Below are 25291 nucleotides of genomic sequence, written 5' to 3'. Positions count from 1 at the left end.
AATTTTGGAGGGAAAGTTTGACCAATAATAACATACATTATTTTATCTATAAACCAATAAAATCAATAACAAGAGGCCCAGAGGGCCTGTATCGCTCATCTGGTTTGTAATGCCAAGTAATGTTCTGAATACAGGTTCTTTGTTTCTTTTCTGAAGGAATTTTAATATTTAACATCCCTCCTGCCCCCAGGGGGTCAGCCAAAGTTCTGTTCTCCTTCCCCCAAGGATATTTATGGTCAAATTTGGTCACAATCCAAGCAAATCTCTAGGACAAGTAGCGATTTATAGGATTTACCGCTATTTCCTCTATTGGGCCCCACCCGTCCTGTCCCCGGGGAGCCAGAGCCAAAATTTACACAAGTTCTGTTCCCCTTCCCCCAAGGATGTTTGTGGCCAAATTTGATTACATTCCATGCAGAACTCTATGACTAGTATCGGTTTAAAGGATTTACCTCTATTTCCTCTATTGGGCCCCGCCACTCCTGCCCCCGGGGGATCAGAGCCAAAATTTATACAAGTTCTGTTCCCCTTCCCCCAAGTATGTTTGTGGCCAAATTTGGTTACAATCCATGCAGAACTCTAGGACAAGTAGCGACTAATAGAATTTATCTCTATTTCCCCTATCGCCCCCCCTCCTGCCCCCGGAGGGTCAGAGCCAAAATTTATACAAGTTCTGTTCTCCTACCCCCAAGGATGTTTATGGCCAAATTTGGTTACAATCCATGCAGAACTCTAGGACAAGTACCGATTTATAGGATTTACCTATAATTCCCCTATTGGGCCCCGCCCCTCCTCCCCCCCGATACCAGTGCCAAAATTTATGCAAACTCAGTTCCTATTCTCCCAAGGATATTTCTGGCCAAATTTTGTTACATTCCATGCAGAACTCTATGACTAGTAGCGATTTAAAGGATTTACCTCTATTTCCCCTATTTGGCCCCATCCCTCCAGCCCCCGGGGGGCCTGAGCCAAAATTTATACAAGTTCTGTTCCCCTTCCCCCAAGGATGTTTGTGGCCAAATTTGGTTACAATCCATGTAGAACTCTATGACTAGTAGCGATTTGAAGGATTTTACCTCTATTTCCCCTATTGGGCCCCGCCCCTCCTGCCCCTGGGGGATCAGAGAAAAAATTTATACAGGTTCTGTTCCCCTTCCCCAAAGGATATTTATGGCTAATTTTGGTTACAATCCATGCAGAACTCTAGGACAAGTAGCGATTTAAAGGATTTACCTCTATTTCCCCTATTGGGCCCCGCCCCTCCTGTCCCCGGGGGGTCAGAGCCAAAATTTATACAAGTTCTGTTCCCCCTCCCCCAAGGATGCTTGTGGCCAAATTTGGTTACAATCCATGCAGAACTCTATGACTAGTAGCGATTTAAAGGAAATGTTGACGGACGGACGGGCCAGGTGAGCTAAAAAACAATCAGCTGACCAGCCAGGTAAGTCACCTAACTGGTACCTACCCACACCTTTAATCAAAGAATGTGCTCATCCATCCATGCACTCTCTCATTCCAGGTAATATACAGATAAACAAGACAGTGACCTATAGACAGTACTGGGACAACACATACATGTAGTGCAGGGATGCACTTTAATTTATAACTATGCCAATTTCTTTATTCCTTTGTTTGAGTCCTTCAATCACAGCATCTATGAGTGTCCTTGGCGCTTTGATTATTGTTTCTATCTCTTCCATCACTCTCTTTCTCTTATTGTTTTCTTCTGAACTTTTCTTTTTACCTCAAGTTAAAATTATCAAACAAACAATCACTAGACTAACATTGGAAAGATCTCGGACGAGTTCGACAATACGATTGATTCGATGATAATTTACGGAGTTATTGCCCTTTGCACTAATAATTATTATTGGACCTTGTGAATACGATAACTTTAGTAAATATGCAGTAAGCTTCATGAAACTTTGTATTTAGAGTAAAATTGGAAAGATCTCGGCAAAGTTCGAAAATCGGCCTGAGTAGATCTTAACTTTCGGGGTTATTACAAATGAACATGATAAGTTAAGTAAATATGCATCGAGCTTATTGAAACTTTGTATGCAGACTAACAATGGAAAGATTTTGAAAATCAGCTTAAATCGACTAGTAACTTATTTACGGAGTAATTGCCCTTTGCAATAATAACTACTTAACCTTATGAAACGGTAATTTGAGTAAATATGCACCAAGCTTAATGAAACTTTGTATGTAGACCTATTAGATGTAGTTTCCTATTTCATGAACTAAAGTAATCAGTTGGCTAGTAAATGACATAGCTAAGATGTATCAAATATCGGGTGACTATTAAGGCCCAATGGGCCTCTTGTTAGCAGTTTTCCATGTCCGCACAAAGAGTCTGTGTCTCAGACAGATGCCACTCTGACATGAATCTTTCTCAGACAGCGTCTATCTAAAGGTCCTACTGAGATGTTCGTTCAAGGACCAAACAATTAATTCATTGTTGCAGATAGTCGTGACGACCGTGTTAAAAGAGCAGAAAACTAAAAATTCCATGCTTTTTGTCCCTATATCGTCTTTCAAAGTTCACAAAAGATATCACGTTCCACCTTCCCGACTCCATCTTCAAATAAGTAATTGTTCTCAGCCATGACTCTAATGAACTTTTGGTTGATTGGGTAACCTGCTGTCCAGTTGAAATAGGTCAAAGGTGTTCCATTCTCGTAAATAAAATTGTCATCCTGATTGGCGGATTTTCCGCCGAGCCAGGCAGACTCTATGGTACGAGTATCTGAAAATAAACATAAATTTAAAAAAGAAATGACTATTTAAAGAGAATAGAAGGGCACAGAACCAGTCTATTGTGGCTCGACGTCATTATTTAATATTCTAACAGTGCGTTATGACAACATATGGACTGAATCAAAGGAACTTAATTTGATATTAAATATGATATTTATTGTTAAGTATTAAATAATATAGAAATGCATGCAGAATAGCTCAAATAAATCTTCCCGAAATATAAGAAATATCGCCATCCACGTCACAGTGCATTAGCCAATGAGAATGATGGAAAATCAAAGCATATCTAATATATATCAATTTATAAATAATTTGCTAAGTAATATAGAAATGTATGGAGAATGGTTCGACTACATCTTCCCGAAGAACTCGACGTTGGGGTATTGTGATATAATAACCGCAATATCGTCACAATAGGAATATCGACTTGTGTGTGTCGTCACAATAGTATTATGTGACCGAGTGGGGTTTGTTGCTTGGTGTCTTCGGCAGTATGCTTCAGTGATAGAGCACTATAAAAAGGGCTAGAGTCCCACTATTCAAGAAGACACAACACGAGCATACCGCAGTCTTCCAAAACACGCAGCTTGCATCTCGTACACACTACACACGGCATACATGGGGGGCCATCTTTGCATGACCCTAGCGGTTAATAGGACGTTAATAAATCAAACAAACAAACGATAGGGAATATTGACTCGGTGTTTCTAAAAATAGAAACATCGAGTCTATATGCTTTCTAAACATAGAAACGTCGAGATGATATTTTAAATATCGCCCTCCACCTGACAGTGTATCAGCCAAGGATAGTGGCGGATAATCGGAGCATATCCAATATATATTTCTATGTTGTTTTGTTTGTTTGATTAATTAACATCCTATTAACAGCTATGGTCATGAAAGGACGGCCTCCCATGTATGCGGTGTGTTGCGTGTATGTTGTGCGAGGTGCGTGTTTTTGGAGACTGCGATATATTACTGTTGTGTCATCTTGTATAGTGGAACTGTTGCCCTTTTTCTATGTTGTATATTCAGTATATTTTTGAACCTGTGAAACAGCAATCATGGGTACGCTCGGCGAGCCTAAGCACATCAAAACGGTAATAACAATCCGCGATGAAATTTAGATGTTGTTTTATTACTTTCACACCCTGAACGGATACAAACAAGAGGCCCAGAGGGCCGGTATCGATGACCTGGTTTGTTATGTCCGGTTATGTTCTGAATACAGGTCCATTTTTCTTTCCTGAAGGAAATTGAATATTTACCTCTACTTCCCCTATTTGGCACCACACCCCATGACCCAAAATGAATACAAACTTAATTGACCATAGCTGTTAATAGGACGGTAATTAATCAAACAAACAAACAAACAAAAACTTTTAAAAGGATTTCCCCTATCGGGCCACGTCCCTCCTGCCCCCGGGTGGGGTCAGAGTCAAAAAGCTCTGTTGCTTTTTTCCCCTAGGATGTTCCTGGTCAAATTTGGTTACATTCCATGCAGAAATCTATGACTAGTAGTGATTTAAAGGATTAACCTCTATTTCCCCTATTGGGCCACACCCCTCAAGCCCCCGGGGAGCCAGAGCCTATATTTATACAGTCTGTTCCCCTTCCCCTAAGGATGCTTTAAGCCAAATATGATTTCAATTCATGCAGAATTTTAGCGATTTATAGCAATCTGATTAAAATACAGATCCTTATTAATACTACGTTTGATAAGAGGATCTGAGAAAATTCCATTAGGGGTCATGTCCAGGTGACCTTTGAAAAGAGCCAATCGATTGCTAGTAAGGTGTGGTACTATAAGCATGGCATATGAAAGGAAATATCATTTAGTGGTGAACCAGGAACAGAGAGACACAATTTATTATTTATTTTCACATTATGGCTGGGATTTAGAAGAAAGGGTTCAAAATGAGAATTCTACTGCAAATGTTGAATATGAAAAGAGGATAACAAAATGTCGGAGGAATACAGAAAATCTGATGATTCATCTCAACTAGATTATGAGGAATTGGTTATTGATACCAAATATTTATCAGATATGTACAAAAAGTTTTGGGCTAGTTGCTACATCGGCAAGTCTGGAAAGAGCCCAGATATATAGAAAGGAAAAAACAATCACTGGAGAGGAAAGGTCACAAACTTGTATGACATAAGCGTGACATTATGCCTAACTGTGTCATACAGTTAGTAAGAAGCTGGTATCCTAACCCAGATGGTGTTCCATACATGGGTCATATGTGGGAATAGATCTGTGTGGTTATAGATGTGAATCTGAATTTAATCCAGACCGAGAATCTTGATGGTATAGATTATGAATCAATATGGTGATGTCTTGTGTTTAGCGAAAGTGTTCCATTATACACATGAATTGGATTATATATGTGATAAACAACCCTTTGTATGTGCATGGGGCATTTCCGCCAAAACCTCAGAACGTAGGGAATTTTGTTTACTCAGCATGCGTAGCTAGGGTCATAGCAACAAACTGTGCAGCATCCAACATTGCCAAATAAATATTGTAACTCAAGAATATGACTTTATAAGATTTTGTTTTCATGAGTTTTATGATCACATTCAGATTCCTTACAAGTTTATCAACAACCCTGACAAAATTAGTAACATACTTTTTTGAGAAACATGCATTAAAATAATTTATTTCTCTGAAGGCAGCCAATATTTTGTGTATTCCTCCATTTTCCTGAGTTGGTTCTCTTTTATACCCCGTGCCCGGCCTTTGTATCAGATTGCGATTTATAGGATTATCCTATATTTTCCCTATTGGGCCACGCATCTCCTCCCCCCCCCCCCCCCCCCCCCCCCCCCCCCCCCCCCGGGTTCAGAGCCAAAATATTTTTACATACTCTGGTCCTTTATCCCCAAGGAGAATTTCTAGTTTCAATCCATGCAGAATTCTAGGACAAGTAGCGATATATATGATTTACCTCTATAACTCTATTTCCCCTATGGAGCCACGCCCATCCTGGGCAAGTATCGATTTATAGGATTAACCTATATTTCCCCTATTTGGGCCCCTCCAGCCCCAGAGGGCCAAATTTTATACAAACTCCGTCCGTCCGTCAACAATTCTTTTAAATCGGTACTAGTCATAGGTTCTGCATGGAATGTAAAAAAATTGGCCAGAAACATCGTTAGGTGAAGGGGAACAGAGTTTGTATAAATTGTGGCTCTGACCCCCGGAGGCAGGAGGAGAGGGGCCCATTAGGGGAAATAGAGGTAAATTCTTTAAATTGCTACTTGTCCTAGAGTTCTGCATGGATTGTAACCAAATTTGGCCACAAACAAGTCCTAGAGTTCTGCATGGATTGTAACCAAATTTGGCCACAAACATCCTTTGGGGAAGTGGAACAGAACTTGTATAAATTTTGGCTCTGATCCCCCAGGGGCAGGAGGGGTGGGGCCGAATAGGGGAAATAGAGATAAATCCTTTAAATCGCTACTAGTCATAGAGTTCTACATGGATTGTAACCAAATTTGGCCACAAACATCCTTGGGGGAGGGGGGACAGAACTGGTATAAATTTTGGCTCTGACCCCCGGGGGCAGGAGGGGCGGGGCCCAATAGGGGAAATAGAGGTAAATTCTTTATATTGCTACTTGTCCTAGAGTTCTGCATGGATTGTAACCAAATTTGGCCACAAACATCCTTTGGGGAAGTGGAACAGAACTTGTATAAATTTTGGCCCTGATCCCCCAGAGGCAGGAGGGGCGGGCCCAATAGGGGAAATAGAGGTTAATCCTTAAAATCGCTACTAGTCATAGAGTTCTACATGGATTGTAACAAAATTTGGCCACAAACATTCTTGGGGGAAGGGGAACAGAACTTGTATAAATTTTGGCTCTGGCCCCCCGGGGGAAGGAGGGGTGGGGCCCATTAGGGGAAATAGAGGTAAATTCTTTAAATCGTTACTTGTCCTAGAGTTCTGAATGGAATGTAACCAAATTTGGTCACAAACATCCTTAAGGGAAGGGGAACAGAACTTGTATAAATTTTGGCTCTGATCCCCCAGGGGCAGGAGAGGCGGGGCCAAATAGGCGAAATAGAGGTAAATCTACTTTAAATCGCTACTAGTCATAGAGTTCTACATGGATTGTAACCAAATTTGGCCACAAACATCCTTGGGGGAAGGGGAACAGAACTTTTATGAAGTTTGGCTCTGGCCTTCAAGGAGCAGGAGGGGTGGGGCACAATAGGGGAAATAGTGTTTAATCCTTTAAATCGCTTCTAGTCATAGAGTTCTGAATGGATTGTAACCAGATTTGGCTACAAACATCCTTGGGGGAAGGGTAACAGAACTTGTATAAATTTTGGCTCTGGTCCCCCGTGGGCAGGAGGGGCGGGGCCCAATAGGGGAAATAGAGGTAAACCCTTTAAATCGCTACTAGTCATAGAGTTCTACATGGAATGTAGCCAAATTTGGCCACAAACATTCTTGGGGGAAGGGGAACAGAACTTGTATAAATTTTGGCTCTGGTCCCCGGGGGCAGGAGGGGCGGGGCCCAACAGGGGAAATAGAGGTAAACCCTTTAAATCGCTTCTAGTCATAGAGTTCTGAATGGAATGTAACCAAATTTAGCCACAAACATCCTTGGGGGAAGGGGAACAGAACTTGTATAAATTTTGACTTTGATCCCCCAGGGGCAGGAGGGGCGGGGCCCAACAGGGGAAATAGATGTAAATCCTTTAAATAACTACTTGTCCTAGAGCTCTGCATGGATTGTAACCAAATTTGGCCACATCCTTGGGGGAAGGAGCACAGAACTTGTATAAATTTTGATCTAGCCCCCCGGGGCAGGAGGGGCGAGGCCCGATAGGGGAAATAGAGGTAAATCCTTTAAATCGCTACTTGTCCTAAAGTTCTACATGGATTGTAACTAAATTTGGCCACTAACATCCTTGGGAGAAGGGGAAGAGAACTTTCGTAAAGTTTGGCTCTGCCCCCCCCCCCAGGGGCAGGAGGGGTGGGGCCCAACAGGGGAAATAGTGTTAAATCCTTTAAATCGCTTCTAGTCATAGAGTTCTGAATGGAATGTAACCAAATTTGGCCACAAACATCCTTGGGGGAAGGGGAACAGAACTTGTATAAATTTTGGCTCTGATCCCCCAGGGGCAGGAGGGGCGGGGCCCAATAGGGGAAATAGTGTTAAATCCTTTAAATCGCTTCTAGTCATAGAGTTCTACATGGATTGCAACCAAATTTGGCCACAAACATCCTTGGGGGAAGGGGAACAGAACTTGTAAAAATTTTGGATCTAGCCCCCCGGGGCAGGAGGGGCGAGGCCCAATAGGGGAAATAGAGGTAAATCCTTTAAATCGCTACTTTTCCTAAAGTTCTACATGGATTGTAACTAAATTTGGCCACTAACATCCTTGAGGGAAGGGGAACAGAATTTGTATAAATTTTGGCTCTGGCCTCCCGGAGGCAGGAGGGGTGGGGCCCAATAGGGGAAATAGAGTTAAATCCTTTGAATCGCTACTAGTCATAGAGTTCTGAATGGAAATAAATTTTGGCTCTGGTACCCCGGGGGCAGGGCCCAATAGGGGAAATAGAGGTAAATTCTTTAAATTGCTACTAGTCATAGAGTTCTACATGGATTGTAACCAAGTTAGGCCACAAACATCCTTGGGGGAATTGGAACAGAACTTGTATAAATTTTGGCTCTGATCCCCCAGGGGCAGGAGGGGCGGGGCCCAACAGGGGAAATAGATGTAAATCCTTTAAATAACTACTTGTCCTAGAGCTCTGCATGGATTGTAACCAAATTTGGCCACATCCTTGGGGGAAGGAGCACAGAACTTGTATAAATTTTGGCTCTGATCCCCCGGGGGCAGGAGAGGTGGGGTCCAATAGGGGAAATAGAGGTAAATTCTTTAAATCGCTACTAGTCATAGAGTTCTGCATGGAATGTAACCAAATTTGGCCACAAACATCCTTTCTGAAAGGGGAACAGAACTTGTATAAATTTTGGTTCTGGCCCCTCGAGGGTAGGACAGGTGGGGCCCAATATGGGATTTAGAGGTTTATATTAAAATTCCTTCAGAAAAGAAACAATGAACCTGTATTCAGAACATTACTTGGCATTATAAACCAGGTGAGCGATACAGGCCCTCTGGGCCTCTTGTTTTAAAAATTAATATATGAATATTAATCAATTATTTGTTTGTTTGTTTGTTTAAGTTTTACGGCCCATCGACAACTAAGGTCATTTAGGGCCAAACTACAAGTCATGCATTAATATCAGGATAAAAGAGCAGGGTAAGAAAAGGCAGGTAAGGACTAAAACACAGATTGTAAACGTTTATTTGATAAAAAAAGGTTTGCATTGGATAAAATAGTTTTGGCTAAAACACATGAGTAAACTCATGCACAAAGTTGATGAAACGATGAAATGTTGAGATGATATGATGAGAAAACGTTTATATTTTGTTTAAAATACCGATTTCTTTGAGATAATTAAAAATACGATTATGTCTCACGGCATGAAACAAAGTGTACATGTCGGAGACATCGTAGTACTTATCTCGTATGTGCTTAAAATCAATACAGTGCACTAAAATATGTTCCACTGTGAGAGGAGAATCACATGCATTAATCAATTATAAAATAATGGCAAAAATAGGAAATTTAAACAAAATTTATTTTAGTAATTTCATAAAAATAATCAACTTTAAATATCATAAAACAAACGTTTTGCTAATGTCCAAATTTCAACATTATGGTAGATACTACAACATGTATACTAAATTCAATGTAAATGACAAACCAATTTCTTTATTCCTTTGTTTGAGTCCTTCATTCACAGCATCTATGAGTGGCCTTGGCACTTTGATATATGTATATACTTTAACTACGTATGAAACAAGCCCTTGTAAAATTATCGAAATCACTCACCAATGGGAAAGTTTCCGTTATCAAATCATCGCATTTGTTTTCCCTATTGTTTATGAAGATACCATTGAAATAACAATTCTTGAAGTAAATAAACCTTGTTTATATATCGATCAGAATATGACCACATAATGTGATGACGTCGTTGAGGTTCAAGTATCTGTTGTGTTACATATATATTGAACACTATCTATTGAAGTTTTGTTTGCATGGTGAAATATCCATAACATGTACACAAACATAATGGTTAACTCCTGATGGGACATCACTATCACCTTAAAGTTACACAGATGGTTGGACTCCCCGATCAATCAATTCAAAGGGAGTATGAGGGGCTAAGTGGTCAATTTTGCTATTTTTCACGAGAAAACAAATTATATGACCCTGGTTGTAAATAGGACGTAGATATAATAATCAAAGCAAAGTTTTTGTGATAATTCCTAAATAAACCAGGTGAGCAATATAGACCCTTTGGGCCTCTTATGTTAATCACTTTCACACTGAACTCACCTATAATTTATTTTGCAATTCTACATTTACAATAATTATATACAAAATTTTTCTCTAAATTATCCAATGCCCTAAACTATTATAGTTTAGAATTACATAAATACAACAAGAGGCCCAAAGGGCCTTAACGGTCATCTGACTACCTTGGCAATAGTAAATTTAATTTCATATGGTGTCACTTTGTCAGGACCGTGTCAGGATCATTTTCAATTTCTTTCAACAAATTTTCTTTCAAACAAGAGGCCAAAGGGCCTTAACATGTAGGAAGTTAATTAGATATAGTGTCATGGTAGCCATCTTCGATTTGGGATCAACCAGAGATGTAACAACACTTTGTCGGGACCATGTCAGGATCATTTCATGCAAGTTTCAGCCAAATCGCACTGGTAGAACTTGAGAAGTTCAAAATGTATTTTCAAGATGACGGCTTTGGCGGCTATCTTGGATTACGGATCGACCCGAAAAATAAGAACACTTTGTCGGGCCATATCAGGATCATTTCATGCCAGTTTCAGCCAAATCGCACCGGTAGAACTTGAGAAGAAGTTCAAAATGTGCTTTCAAGATGGCGGCCATCTTGAATTTCGGATCGACCCGAAAAATAACAACACTTTGTCGGGACCATGTCAGGATCATTTCATGCAAGTTTCAGCCTAATCGCACCGGTAGAACTTGAGAAGAAGTTCAAAATGTGTTTTCAAGATGGCGGCTTTGGCGGCCATTTTGAATTTCGGATCGACCCGAAAAATAACAACACTTAGTCGGGACCATGTCAGGATCATTTCATGCAAGTTTCAGCCAAAACGCACTGGTAGAACTTGAGAAGAAGTTCAAAATGTATTTTCAAGATGGCGGCTGTGGCGGCCATCTTGAATTACGGATCGACCCGAAAAATAACAACACTTAGTCGGGACCATATCAGGATCATTTCATGCCAGTTTCAGCCAAATCGCACCGGTAGAACTTGAGAAGAAGTTCAAAATGTGCTTTCAAGATGGCGGCTTTGGCGGCCATCTTGGATTTCGGATCGACCCGAAAAATAACAACACTTTGTCGGGACCATGTCAGGATCATTTCATGCAAGTTTCAGCCTAATTGCACCGGTAGAACTTGAGAAGAAGTTCAAAATGTGTTTTCAAGATGGCGGCTGTGGCGGCCATTTTGAATTTCGGATCGACCCGAAAAATAACAACACTTTGTCGGGACCATGGCAGGATCATTTCATGCAAGTTTCAGCCAAAACGCACTGGTAGAACTTGAGAAGAAGTTCAAAATGTGAAAAGTTAACGCACGGCGCACGGCGCACGGCGGACGGCGCACGGCGCACGGCGGACGGCGGACGACGACGGACGAAACATGACGACTATAGGTCATCCTGACCCTTCGGGTCAGATGACCTAAAAACTATATTTCACACTCACTTAAGGATTTGCTCTGGTGAGGTTTCAGTCTCATTTCGAAATTAAGCAAAGAGTTTGTGATTTTCAAAAACTAATCGTCTCGCTCTGTAACAAGTTGCAATATAGAAACTATAGCAGTCATTTTAAAAAGGTGCATCATTTCATCTTTATTTTTGCTTAGATCGCCGGTACGACATTAGCTATCTTAAATTAACTTTTTTGTTGTTGTTGTAAATCTTTTTTAGGTTCACTGCGATGATCATAATGAGCATTAAGGTTGGAATCATAACCTATTGTTTCAAGTGATTGCATTTTTAGCAAAAAAAGGGGGGGGGGGAATAACAATGTTTATCGGGACAAAAAATCAAGCACACCGGCAACCTGTTTTTATGATGGATTTAAAAGCGTGGAATTTGCCAAAATCTTAAAAGTTAGGCGGTAGGGAAAACATATAGAGCTGTTCATAGCAAAAATAATGGGTTGAGTGTGTGATATTATGTTCGTAAGAAAACATGGGTTTTATCAATTTCGCAAATATTCATACTTATCAGACAACTAATTAATCATTACTTGGTTAGTTTGTCGTGTGTGTGCTCAAAAACAGTGAAATTTCGGCGAAATTACATTTTAAGTCAAATAGCTATCTTTGATTTATAATAGCTAAAGATCGGGTACACCGCCATATTATTTTATTACAATTGGTATGTATTGCTATTTACAAAATTCTATAAATTCTAAGAAAAAAAGAGCCATCAGAAAATTTGACTTTTCAGTGGAGCAGACCCTTTAAATATTGATGACGACTGATTTCAATTTATTCTGTTCCAACATGTATAAACCAGCTTGGTAGTTTTCCTGCTTGGTATCTGGAAACCTCTGCAATGATGCTCACACAAACGATTAGTCATGTATCGGATAGTTTTCTTAATTGGTATTTTATAATGCTTTCAAGATTATTTTTTTGATTATTTTAGTTTGAACTCAAAACAAATAGAAATATAAAATCAATCAGAAATAGGAAACAGTGTCACATCAAATGGTAACTTTGGAGCATGTCCCATTGAGTCAGGGTCATGTAAAGACAGCATCCAATGTATGCGGTGTTTAACATGTATGACGTGCGAGGTGCGTGCTTGTGTTGTCCTCTTGTGATACTTACACAAAAGATCAATCAGATAACTATGTCTTTCAGGTGAGTTTATCTTGATCATAAACGCTCCATTATCATGACAGAATTCTTCTGCCTTCGCGGGTATCATCTGCGTGCCTTCCACCCACCAAAAGCACCAGTCAAGATAACGTATGTATTCATAGCCCCTTTCAGTTGGACAGTCTGTCAAAAATACGAAATACCATCATATAATCAGTACGCATTGCAGTGTCAAAATAGGAAACACTTGTCATATCATCAAAATCCATTTGAATAATATATTGTTAACGTAGACCGTCCCATCTGTGACGTTATACATTTGGAACGTTGCTATCCGATTCCCGGCAAACGTATTTTATTTCTCCGTACCCATCTATTACAACTCGCTTCTGAAATCGGCATTCGAGCAAGTATTTCGTCGAGAACCCTTTCGAGTGTTAACGTGAAGCATATTGATCAAAAGGTTTGACAATCGGTAAAAAGAATATAATTTAGAAGATTCATGCAAGAAGTAAAATCCAAGAATGGTAATAGTCGCTAAACAATCAGATAAAATACACATGGATTTACGGGGACCAAAAATGAACAAGAGGCCCAGAGGGCCTGTATCACTCACCTGGTTTATAATGCCAAGTAATGTTCTGAATACAGGTTCATTGTTTCTTTTCTGAAGGAATTTTATTATTAACCTCTAAATCCCCTATTGGGCCCCACCACACCTGTCCTGCCCCCGGGGGGCCAGAGCCAAAATTTATACAAGTTATGTTCCCCTTTCACAAGTAAATCCTTTAAATCGCTACTAGTCATAGATTTCTACATGGACTGTAACCAAATTTGGCCACAAACATCCTTGGGGGAAATGGGACAGAACTTGTATAAATTTTGGCTCTGGCCCCCGGGAGCAGGAGGGGTGGGGCCCAATAGGGGAAATAGTAATAAATCCTTTGAATCGCTTCTAGTCATAGAGTTCTGAATGGATTTTAACCAATTTTGGCCACAAATATCCTTGTAGGAGGGGGAATCGAAATTGTATAAATTTTGGCTCTGACCCCCGGGGTCCAGGAGGGGCGGGGCCCAATAGGGGAAATAGAGGTAAATCCTATAAATCGCTACTTGTCCTAGAGTTCTGCATGGATTGTAACCAAATTTGGCCAATAACATCCTTGGGGGAAGGGGAACAGAACTTGTATAAATTTTGGCTCTGACCCCCGGGGGCAGGAGGGGCGGGACCCGATTGGGGAAATAGGGGTAATTCTATAAATAGGTACTTGTCCTAGAGTTCTGCATGGATTGTAACCAAATTTGGTCAAAAACATCCTTTGGGGAAGGGGAACAGAACTTGTATAAATTTTGGCTCTGACCCCTCGGGGACAAGAGGGACGGGGCCCAATAGGGGAAATAGAGGTAATTCCTATAAATCGCTACTCGTCCTAGAGTTCTGCATGGATTGTAACCAAATTTGGCCACAAACATCCTTGGGGGAAGGGGAACATAACTTTTATAAATTTTGGCTCTGACCCCCGGGGGCAGGATGGGCGGGGCCCAATAGGGGAATTAGAGGTAAATATTAAAATTCCTTCAGAAAGGAAACAATGAACCTGTATTCAGGACATTACTTGGCATTACAAACCAGGTGAGCGATACAGGCCCTCTGGGCCTCTTGTTTTAAAATAACGATATTTCGTTTTATTGTAGAAAACTCAGCTTATTGGATATAGCTATGGATTATATTTCACCTACTGAACGGATGAACATGTTACAGGTGTATTTTTTTTAGGTTAAGGGATGTTACAGGGAGGAAATATTATTTATTTAGAAATCCTTAAAATCCGGAATATTACTTCATAAGTTCATGTCTTTAAGCAACCCTGGAAGAAAAAATAACCCGTGATATATGATTTTTTCTGTGGTTTTTGTGATCAGGATATACCTAAAATCACAACATCAAAAAATGAATGAAGAATGAATGAATGAATCTTTGAGAGGAAACCAGAAGGAAGGGACGGTCTACCTTAAAGAATGGTTCAGCTAATGTTAAACAATAGATTCTGTAGTTATTGTAGCTACACGTTGTTCTTTCCCTATCCTGCAACTAAATCATTAAATTGTTTCGAAAGTTCAAGCGAAGTGAACCTCGTGTACTTTCCCGTCTTAATTAAGCCTGATTAACTACAATCCATTTTATTTTCATTAAAAGTTATATGTGCCGCAATATGATTAAAAGACAGATCCTTATAACCACTACGTTCAATAGAGCCTGTTATCAACGTAGTGATAATACGGATCTGTATTTTGATTAGATTGTATGATGTAACTGGGTGAACATGTTGACATGTTATTTTTTCTTCAGTAATCAAATGAGAATTAAGCTGTGGAATTCTTTCAAATGGACAGACAAGCGTGTATGATGTCTTATAAGAAATATAAACTACAACACTAAATTTTTGCTCTGTAAAAATATTGTTTTATGCTTGTACAAATGTGAAATACAATTTTAGACCATAACGTAGCTTCAAGGCCTGACCATAACTTTGGAATGTAGAAGTAAATATATGGATACTTCTAATATACAGTACTGCCAAAAATCTCTTGCAGATCGTATCTATACATGTAAAATTAAAACAAACACTAGAACCATTGTAATTCTCAAAATAGTGGTAACTTTAGGTGGTGAAAACCTCTTCGTGAGTATGACCATTACGGTACATTTCATTACGCCATAAATTTAATCAGTCGACAAATCTTAATTTAAAATAAATATTAATACAATTATGATGTCTTGGCCAACTTTCTATTGTTGTAAATTGCGTATAAAGCCATGAAAAATATGACAATTTTAGACACACACACAAAAAGTTAAGTTACCTCCATTGTATTTGTACGATTTCCATTCGTCTTCTTCACTCACTTCGGCGGTGTTTTGACTGAACGGTACAGTTGTGTGAAGAATGCATTGTTCTTTTGAACTATGATACGACGTTGACTCGCAGGTTAAATGGTTAAAACATTCAATTGAACATTCCAGAACACTTTTTACCTGTATTACATGCGATAGGTCGGAAAAAGTTGCATTTCCAACCGCGTCAAATTTTGCTATTCTATATCCATTGGAGGAGCAAAAAAATAATGTATAGAAAGTCAGGAAAATAAGCATTTTACATTTGAAACGTCCAACATCGGTGATGTCCTAATGAAATTCAATATCGGTAACTATGCTCCTGACTTTGTAGCTTAAAGATAAGTTAAATACATGCAAGCGTTACACTATCACTTCTATTCAATCTTTATCGAATAATATTAACAGCACGATATCGATTCGGGTCACTTACTAAAAGCCAATATATATATATAAATATATATATATATATATCGCGACAAGAATCATAGTAACGAACTGTGCTACTACCTGTTCAATGTGTGTTTAACAATAAACGAAATGGATGGACTTCCGTCCTAACTGCCTATAATGTAAATACGAGTAGACTTATTTACAAATCAATAGGTTTTACATCACGAACGTTTTCATTAGAATCGCTTCGCATTGATATTGTAATGCCATCCTCTCTATAGTGTATATACCTATACCGATAGCTTGTTTAACTTAGCGTTCATTTTCCAGTAAGATCCAACATTGTCACAATATTTCGTGAACAGTGTCAAGTTTTATATTAAATCGGATATGGTGGTACTCTCCCGGCTATCTGATCACTATTACAAAATTTAATAGAGATGCTACAGCACTGACGAATGCCATTTTTTTCCTCTGTCAAAAACAGGAGCAGACGAATAAGTATTCTTCTTCTTTATTAATGTGTATTTATTGATTTCTAAACATATTTTTTTAGATATTATTTTGCTACCCTATGTAGCTGATATACAAACTTCTGGCGGTCAGAAAATATATTTTGTACCAATGTTAAGAGATTTACCTGTAATTCAGGAGAACCAGCTGATGCTCCATCAGAGCATGAGAAACGGTTACAGTTTCAACATAATGAAACTTAGCAAGAATCTCATTCTGGTAAGTAATGTAGGCCCTGCAGGTAGGGCGTTAGAATTGTACCTGCTGCCCCTATTGCATGATCGTAAGGCGACTAAATTTAGGATCTTATCTTTTCTATTCTTCCTAACTGACTTTATCCTTCCTAATGCTTCCCTTGGCACCGCCTCACTTTTGGCCTTGAGTTGAGCGTTCGCCCCTGTGAGGAAGGCTCTGGGTTCTGTCCCCTGGCCGAGACACACCAAAGTCTATAAAAGTGGTAGTTTCTGCTCCTGCTTAGCGCTCAGCAAAAAAGGAGTGGGACGACTGGTTCGCCCGTTGTCAGTATAATGTGACCGGGTGGGGTGTGTTGCTTGGTGTCTTCGGCGGCATGCTCCAGTGATATAGCACTATAAAAAGGGCAAAAGTTCCACTATACAAGAAGACACAACATGAATATACCGCAGTCTCCCGAAACACGCACCTCGCACAACATACACGCAACACACCGCATACATGGGAGGCTGTCCTTACATGACCATAGCTGTTAATAGGACGTTAATTAATCAAACAAACAAACAAACAAACTGGTAAGTAATGTGGTCAATTTTCCCATGGTAGCAGCATTCTTTATTTAATTAGATACTGTAAAAAAGTACACTAATATTGGTATCTTTATCTGAAACATGTCAATCCAGTCTGAAAGATAATTGTACTGGAAGTGGCGTGCTGATGATTAGAAAAAAATATCAAGTGGACATGTATATTGCACATCAACGCAGAACTTTGAATGTGCAAAAAACTTCATTTAACAAATAACACTTGTATTTACAGAAGAAGATGATGATGAACTGCCACCACCTCCTAAAAGGTAAACACGAAAAAAGTGGCCTCAACTCCTACAGGATGGTCCAGCAGGTTATTCGATGAACAGCCATCATCAAGCCGGACACCATCACCAGGTCATTCAGAAAAATCCACCAATGGCAAGAACACCAAGGAAATCACCAAGGTCTCACCAACGTGTGACTCAACTGCCCTCTCTTTCGAGGAGATCTACGAGGTCTCACCGACGTGTGACTCAACTGCCATCTCTTTCGAGGATATCTCCAAGGTCTCACCAACGCGTGACTCAATTACCATCCGTTTCAAGGAGATCTCCAAGGTCTCGCCCTAGCCACCGTGCAAATGGGACACAAACAAAGGTCGCCTACTCCAAGCTTCACGTCAGACGCAAGCTTCACGACCCCTTCCCATTATCACAAGAAAGTGAGATATTTTATGTATTTAAAGTTAAATGGCATCAAGTTATGAATTTGTAATAATTTTACAGAAATATTCATTGCATTAATATCAATAGATCCATGTCATTTTTTTATTCTTTGAATGTATGTAATAACAAAACTTATTTCCCTCGTCAGAGGATAAACTTATTTTAGACACTTTGACAATAAGTTTATTGTAATTCACTGAGTCAGATAATTGTTTAATGCTTCTTTTTATTATTTGGAATATCAAAAGAAATCAATGCCAATGCTAGTTGAATTGGTTATAGGGATGAGGGAGGTTCTAGCCTACATCAGTAGGAAAGAATTCACTTCCGCAAGAGTAATGGAACTACCCAACAGAGCGGAGTCCATGGAAGACACTTAAACACCCTTGAAGAAGGAATGCAGACAGACAGCCAACGGAGTCAATTGGAAAAATAATATTTATGTTCAATAGTTTCTTTGTGTGTGTGAAAAAAATGGTTTGTGTGTAAAAAAATATATATTTGAGTGTGATTTTGTTTGATATTTGTGTGTGAAAAAAAAAGTAATTTTTTTATTTGTGTAATAATAAGCATAGTGGGATATATGCTAATGTTGCTTTTGTAACGGCTCGTCTGATTGGCTAATCTGTTTATGGCCGCATCTCTACACCGGCGGTGAAATTATAAGATTTTGTTTGTAAATGGTAAGTATATTGTGGAGCATATACAGTCTCCATTAGGACAAGTTTAGATATGAAGCTACAGGGGCACAATCGGCATTGTTCAATCGGATATAATATTATTTATGTCTGGTTTAATTTTGAAGTTGTACAGTGTTGGGAAACACAATCAGCCTAGCAATGAACATCTCCAGAACATTTGGATCTACACAGAAACTGATAGGTCCAGTAATTGTCCCAATCAGATTTAACCCAAGGATGGCTTTGTATGCTTTTACGGTAAATATATGTAATTGAGAGAGGCAATGTCCGTCAGTAATGTAAATCTATCCATGGAAAGTCTATGATATATTAAATAGTGGTGGGCGGTATTACCGGTATACCGGTAAACTGCGGTAAAAATCTGAAGAGGTACGTAACGCGGAACACTTGTACTGTACCGGTACTTCGGTGAACTTCAGCAGTTTCCGTCAAATGGAAATAAAGTGTTTGTAATTCCAACTAATACCATCGCAAACTAAAAAATAAATGTTAATTTCATATAGTTTCGCTGACCAACCAGTCATATATCCCATTCTCGATCGCCGTCTCGTAACTTGTAAGCATGTTACTATAGAAACGGGCTAGTCCCGCAGTGAATAATTAAAGATGGCGGACGCAACAGAAAGGCCATATGAACTGATATCAAATCGTCGGGCTAAGTCCGACATCTGGCGCCATTTTGCGCTCAAAAAAAGGAAATGTGATGGCTTAATCGAGGAGTCGGTTGCTGTTTGCCGAACTTGTGATGTCAGTGTGAAATGTACCGGCGGTGGGATATCTAATCTGGTGTCCCACGTGTGTCGGCATCATCCAATGATGATTACACCGAAAGCGAAAGGAGGCCCTATGCTAGATCAGAAACCACAGAAACCCGACCAGGATTTCGGAAATGTTGCTACTCCCGTTACTCCAGCTAGGCCAATTGTCAATATATTAGTTGCGGCGAAAAAATACCAATCAACGTCAACTAGGGCGAAACTTATCACTCACAAAATGGCAAAATTTATAGTAAAAGATCTCAGTCCATACAGAATTGCTGAAAGTAGAGTTTGTTGATGTCATTAAGGAACTGGACCCACGATATACACTGCCTTCAAGGAAAAAGTTTGCTGAGGAAATGTACCAGAAATGTACAATGATGTTAAAGAGGATGTTTGTCAAAAATTAAATCTGCAACTCAGGTATTTATAATTTCTGAAGAAAAAAAACCTTTTATATTTTAAATATAATATAGCTTTAAAGACTTGTATTTTCAAATAGATCTGAAGATAAGATTTAATTTCGGATTTCCATAACTTCTAGCATGTAATTTTTAACCATTTCATCAGTTTGTAATAACTAATAACTACACACGGTCGAAATGGAACGATGGATGCTACTCTAGTAGTGGCTCTTGTGATTAGAGCAAACTATGAGCATTAGACTATAAAAATTTGCAGGAGTTGTAATAATTTTTTGTAAATTGTAATTAAGTTTACTTTTTTTTAAAGGTTTCATTAACCAGTGACGGATGGACATCACGATCAACAGAATCTTATGTCACAGTTACAGCTTCGCTCATCACTCCTGGCTGGGAATTATTAAACTACGTACTGCAGACAAGAACAATGCCAGAAAATCCCACAGGTAAAATATTAAAAATATGCCCGAGTTGAGTAAAGGAGTGTGTTAGTATGTTGCTAAGCTGATTTTGGTCATAGTGGACTGAAGTATTCCGGGTACTTCGGCACCCCTAAAATGGGCATATCTGTAAATGGCTGCAATGTGTTGATCAGATAATAAATCCCAAATCCCATCCTTGTTCCTCTTTCCTCTGGACGTCTGTTCAAACCCAATATGTGGTGAGTTGGTTGTTCTCTTAGACTCTTACTGCTTTCTTACAGTTTACTGGTACTCCAATTGTCTCCATAATTGAAACTGCCATGTCCTTAAATGCCTTTAATGTTGATTGAACAATTTACTGACACTGTTGTAACTTGTTATATTTAGTTAGTAGCTAGTACTCTAGAAGTAGCAGTGATTATAAAAACCCTAAAAACTTCGTCATTCTTTTTTCAGCTGAGAACATAGCAGATGTCATCAAGGATGCTCTTAAGGAATGGAAGTTGCCTACTGTTCTTGGTACACCACCTTTAGTCTCCGATAATGCCTCAAACATGGTGAAAGCTGGGAAAATACTTGAATGTATCCATATCGGGTGTTTTGCACACACCCTCAATCTGGCCGCTCAAAAAGCTTTAAAACTGAAATCCGTGTCCAATGCTCTAGCACGTATAAGAGCTGTGGTTGCCCATTTCCATCGCAGTGCTGTAGCTACAGCAATCTTGAAGTCAAAGGCTCAGCTATTGAACTTGCCAAATCATAAGATTGATGTATGTACTAGGTGGAATTCTGCGTATATGATGATTGAACGCTTTCTTGAAATGCAGCCAGCCATTGTAGCCACTTTAAGGTCAACGGAAATGCTCCATGCCAAAGGAAAAGAAGGGACGAGCATGACCGATGACAACCTTGCTTTATTAGAGGATGTTGCTGCGTGTCTGAAACCAGTATTTGACGTCACCAACATGCTTTGCACGGAAAATGCCCAACAGTTTCCATCATCATGCCGATTCGTCACACGTTATCAAATGTGACATTTGCTATTCAAGAAAATGATTCTCATACAGTTTCTGAAATGAAACGTGTAATGAAAATGGATCTTGATGCACGTTATCAGGATAAGGAAGACTTTTTGAATATGACATCTGCCTTGGATCCAAGATTCAAATTATTGCCATATTTATCAGACGAAGACAACTTCAAAATATTCAGTCATGTTACAGAAGAAGCTGTCAAAGTGCATTCTGCGTTTCCGGTTCCTATACATCCCTGTGAAATAAAAACCGAGCCTACATTCAAAGCTACTGGAGAAATATCAAATGATGGAACTCTCCCAACTTTACCCTCTCTACCAGCTGCCCTGCTTGATGCTACTTCTAACACTGAATCCAAAGTGTTGAAATTAAGCAGGAAATACCTGTCCCATCTTCATTTGTCCTGGGTGACCTTCTTGGTGACATTTATGTCACAAAAGTCGAACCACCTAAGTCTAATCAAGAATTGACACAAATGGAAGTTATTCAGCACAAAGCTGAACAACCTATTGGACTTCAAGCTTGCCCTTTGAGCTGGTGGAGAAGCAATAAAAACAGATTTCCAATCCTAGCAAATCTTGCCAAATCTCTTTTAAGTGTACCAGCAACAAGTGTTCCGTCCGAGAGAGTTTTTGCAACGGCTGGTGACATTTTAACAGCTCAAAGGGCTAGCCTGAAGTCCGAGCATGTTGACAGGCTGATCATCCTGAAAAAGAACATGAAATAGAGATTGTTGCAACAAATGTGAAATGTGTCAGATGGTGGGGTCAAGTTGTCAACAGGGAAATCAAAAACAAATTAATCAGTTATTGTTTTTAATGTTTTAGTACTTTTATTATTTCATGTTATTATGAGGTGTAAAGGCAAGAAGCCTTTCAGACAGTTAATTGTTTTTTAACTAATGGTTTGTTGTAGACTCAAGTACAGTCAAACTGACAATTTGACATATATATTGTGGCAAGAGTTATGTCGAAACTCGTTGGTACTCTAGTCATAATTTTTTATGATTAAATTAATTACTAGTCAATCCTAAAAATACTCGTGTGTAGTTGTCATTGATGATATCTTGCCTTTTGTTCTACTGAGTTTGTTAATTTCAATGTCTGTTCATCTGAAAAATATATATGATTAAAAATCTGCATTATTATCAATTATTATTGTGATTTCAGTTATGATCCATGATACCGCGGTACATACCGTCCTTACATGACCATAGCTGTTAACAGGACGTTAATTAATCAAACAAACAAACAAGAAGCTCAAACTTTCCAATGGTGGTAATGATGTTAAAGTAAGTAGCTGTTGTAACTGAAGAAAAATACCAAATCGTCTGATCCTGTTTTTGATAGTGAAAAAATACCATTTGTCAGCAGTGGAGCATCTTAAATTAATATTTCCTATAATTTATAGTTTGTAAAATATCTTCTATTATTTCTATGGATTAAATACTCACCCTGGAGAAATGTAAAAGGGTAGAAAAAGTTAGGAGAAACCCTCCTTCATTTTTATTTTTATATATATCATATGGAGTGTGAAAATATTCAAAGGTAACCATGATCGAAATCAACAATTTCTACTTTCGGTTGAGTTGCAATCTGCATTAGTTTTGTTTAGAGCATTATATTGTGTGCAAATTATGGCCGTTTTATTTTTAGTAATTATCCCCCGCCTCCGAAACGGGGGATATTAATTTAGGTCTGTCCGTCTGTAATGCTTCGTTTTCGTGCAATAATTGCAACAAATCTTTCTTGGAACTTGGTCACATGGTTAAATGTCCCAAGGGTTCGGATTGCTTTGTTCGGAATTTTTATCGAACCCTTTTTAGCGGAGTTATGGCCCTTTAATTAACGAAAATTGCTAAAACAAAACCTCCAAAAAATATTAGAAAAGAAATTTGATTGGCAGAGCTTATTTTTTAACGGAGGGCATAGGAAAGGATTCCATCACACGAGCAGTTTCATCAGCAAGAAACGCTTTTGTAAAGGATTTCGTCCCATTCCAGTTAGATTCCAACATATCAGCCGTGAGGATGTAATTACGAAACACACAAGACCTTTGGAACAGACCCTAGTTGGAGGACTTATGCAGCCAGCTATTCTAGTTATCGATAGAACATATATATACATCCAGAAGAGTGGTCAATACTTGTTCCAACGTAGAAGTTATATTATGCACAAGCACAAGCCACTGGTTAACCCTATGATGTTTGTTACAACTTCAGGATACATTGTATGTGTTTTAGGACCGTACTTTGCGGACAGCAAAAATGATGATGCAGGCATCCTTAATCACATATTTAGAAGAAACATTGGCTTACAGATAATGATTTGGTTATATTTGACAAGGGATTTCGATATTCTGTTGAGCTGTTACAAGAACTCGGAATGCAAACAGAGATGCCAACATTTTCCAAGAAAAGACAACACACTACAGCAGAGGGCAATGCTTCCCGTCTTGTGACCAAAATTAGGTATTTTTTGTTTGCAGTATATTAATTCTTGCCTCAATGGTAGTATTCATTCGCTTTCCAAATATCATTTAACACATAACGAATATCAAAGGAAACTTATTTAATCAATTCAATGAATAACACCCATTTATAACATTAGGTTGCTTATTTGAGTAATCAGGAACAACAACATTCAAAAATACATTGCTCATATTTTACTTTGTAATTTAAACCTTAGTAGAAATTATGGTCATACTATGGGCTTTGAATTATTTCACTGAATTCTTGAGTTTTATAAAACTAAGGCATGATATTTTGTGCATTTTCAGGTGGGTGGTGGAGTCTGTGAATGGCCGTCTGAAGACATGGAAGTACTTGGACAGAATACTAATGAACTCGCAGATACCCTACAATGGCGATATGATTCGGACCGTTTGTGTCATTTACAATAAGTATCGGTTAGAGCTTAGCATGGGTGATACACAACAGGATGAGTTGTTAGAGGCAAAAATGTTGTTTCTGTCCAAACAAAAAAACAACTTACAGGCGAAGATTGAAGAAGAAGGGCTTACATATAAAAGGAGTCTATGGACCAAAATCGATAGTAGTGCGTCCATTCTTTTTCGAGTGTTGTCAGAAGATGATCTGCGTTATCTAACGCTTGGTGTTTATTAGATAAAACTGAATACAGGATACACAAAGGAACACATGAATGACACTGGAGGGTATGAGGTTTTAGTATATCAAGTGGAAAGTAACATTATCAATGCAAAAATACAGAGCAGGCATGCGAGTTCAAAAGTACATCAATTGTTGATTATGTTTGATGAATGTTCAATTCAAGGATGGTATTGGAAATGTCGGACTGGTGCCATAACTGTAGGTTTGTTTGCGCATGTTGCTTTGGTAATATGGTATCTGGGGTTTGCGAGAGATTTTGACAAAAAAATGTAGGAATTACATTATGGATACCATACGAATATGCTATCAAATACATAGTTTTGGAGAGGAAGTAATCCATACAAAAAAAGTAGCATAATTAATTAACTTTTTTGGCCCCGCGCCTCAGGCCCTAGGGGGTGAGCCCTATCATTTTTACAATTTTGAATCCCCACCCTATAAGAATGGTACCATTGCATTATGAGTGATATCCCATGCTTAGTTGCAGAAAAGAAGTAATAGTCAAATTGACCCCTTTTGACTCACCCCTCCGGGTCAGCCCCATCATTTGTACAATTTTAAATCCCCACACTATAAGGATGGTACCATTGCATTATGAGTGCTCTCCTATACCTCAGTTGCAGAAAAGAAATTATTTATATGGAAATAGCCAAATTGACCCGTTTTGACCACACCTCTCAGGCCCCGGGGGGTCAGTCCCATTATTTGTATAATTTTTAATCCCCACCCGATAATGATGCTTCAATTGCATTATGGGTGCTATTGCATCAAGTTGCTTCCAGTAAAATTTTGTTGAATTCTGACCAGCGGTTATGGAGAAGAGGTCGATTGTTGAC

The 25291-nt window shown here is 39.0% G+C and overlaps 1 protein-coding gene, 1 long non-coding RNA gene and 1 pseudogene across 2 annotated transcripts; 2 read left to right on the top strand and 1 right to left on the bottom strand.

Annotated features, from left to right (window-relative positions):
• Positions 1 to 635: 635 nt before the first annotated feature.
• On the bottom strand, positions 636 to 15981 carry LOC138311053 (uncharacterized). Its single transcript, XR_011206516.1, has 3 exons — positions 15602 to 15981; positions 12746 to 12919; positions 636 to 2749 (listed from the first exon to the last, which is right to left on the bottom strand). It is a non-coding gene; the product is annotated as an uncharacterized lncRNA (long non-coding RNA).
• Positions 15982 to 19295: 3314 nt separating this feature from the next.
• LOC138310090 (E3 SUMO-protein ligase ZBED1-like) lies at positions 19296 to 21325 on the top strand. The gene is made up of 3 exons (XM_069251227.1): positions 19296 to 19736; positions 20180 to 20315; positions 20748 to 21325. Exons 1-3 carry the CDS (start codon positions 19296 to 19298, stop codon positions 21323 to 21325), a joined length of 1155 nt encoding a protein of 384 aa, XP_069107328.1.
• Positions 21326 to 21384: 59 nt separating this feature from the next.
• On the top strand, positions 21385 to 24728 carry LOC138310089 (uncharacterized; annotated as a pseudogene).
• The last annotated feature ends 563 nt before the right edge of the window (positions 24729 to 25291 follow it).

The sequence above is a fragment of the Argopecten irradians genome, chromosome 16 (genome assembly GCF_041381155.1).
Source record: "Argopecten irradians isolate NY chromosome 16, Ai_NY, whole genome shotgun sequence".
NCBI lineage: Eukaryota > Metazoa > Mollusca > Bivalvia > Pectinida > Pectinidae > Argopecten > Argopecten irradians.
Note: the sequence above shows the minus strand (reverse complement) of the source record. Positions and strands in the feature narration are given on the sequence as shown.

Coding starts and splice junctions, on each gene's coding strand:
- LOC138310090 (XM_069251227.1), top strand. CDS start 19,296: ATGGCGGACGCAACAGAAAGGCCATATGAACTGATATCAAATCGTCGG. Junction 19,737..20,179: donor ACAGAATTGCTGAAAGTAGA/GTTTGTTGATGT, acceptor TTTTTTTTAAAG/GTTTCATTAACCAGTGACGG. Junction 20,316..20,747: donor AATGCCAGAAAATCCCACAG/GTAAAATATTAA, acceptor TTCTTTTTTCAG/CTGAGAACATAGCAGATGTC.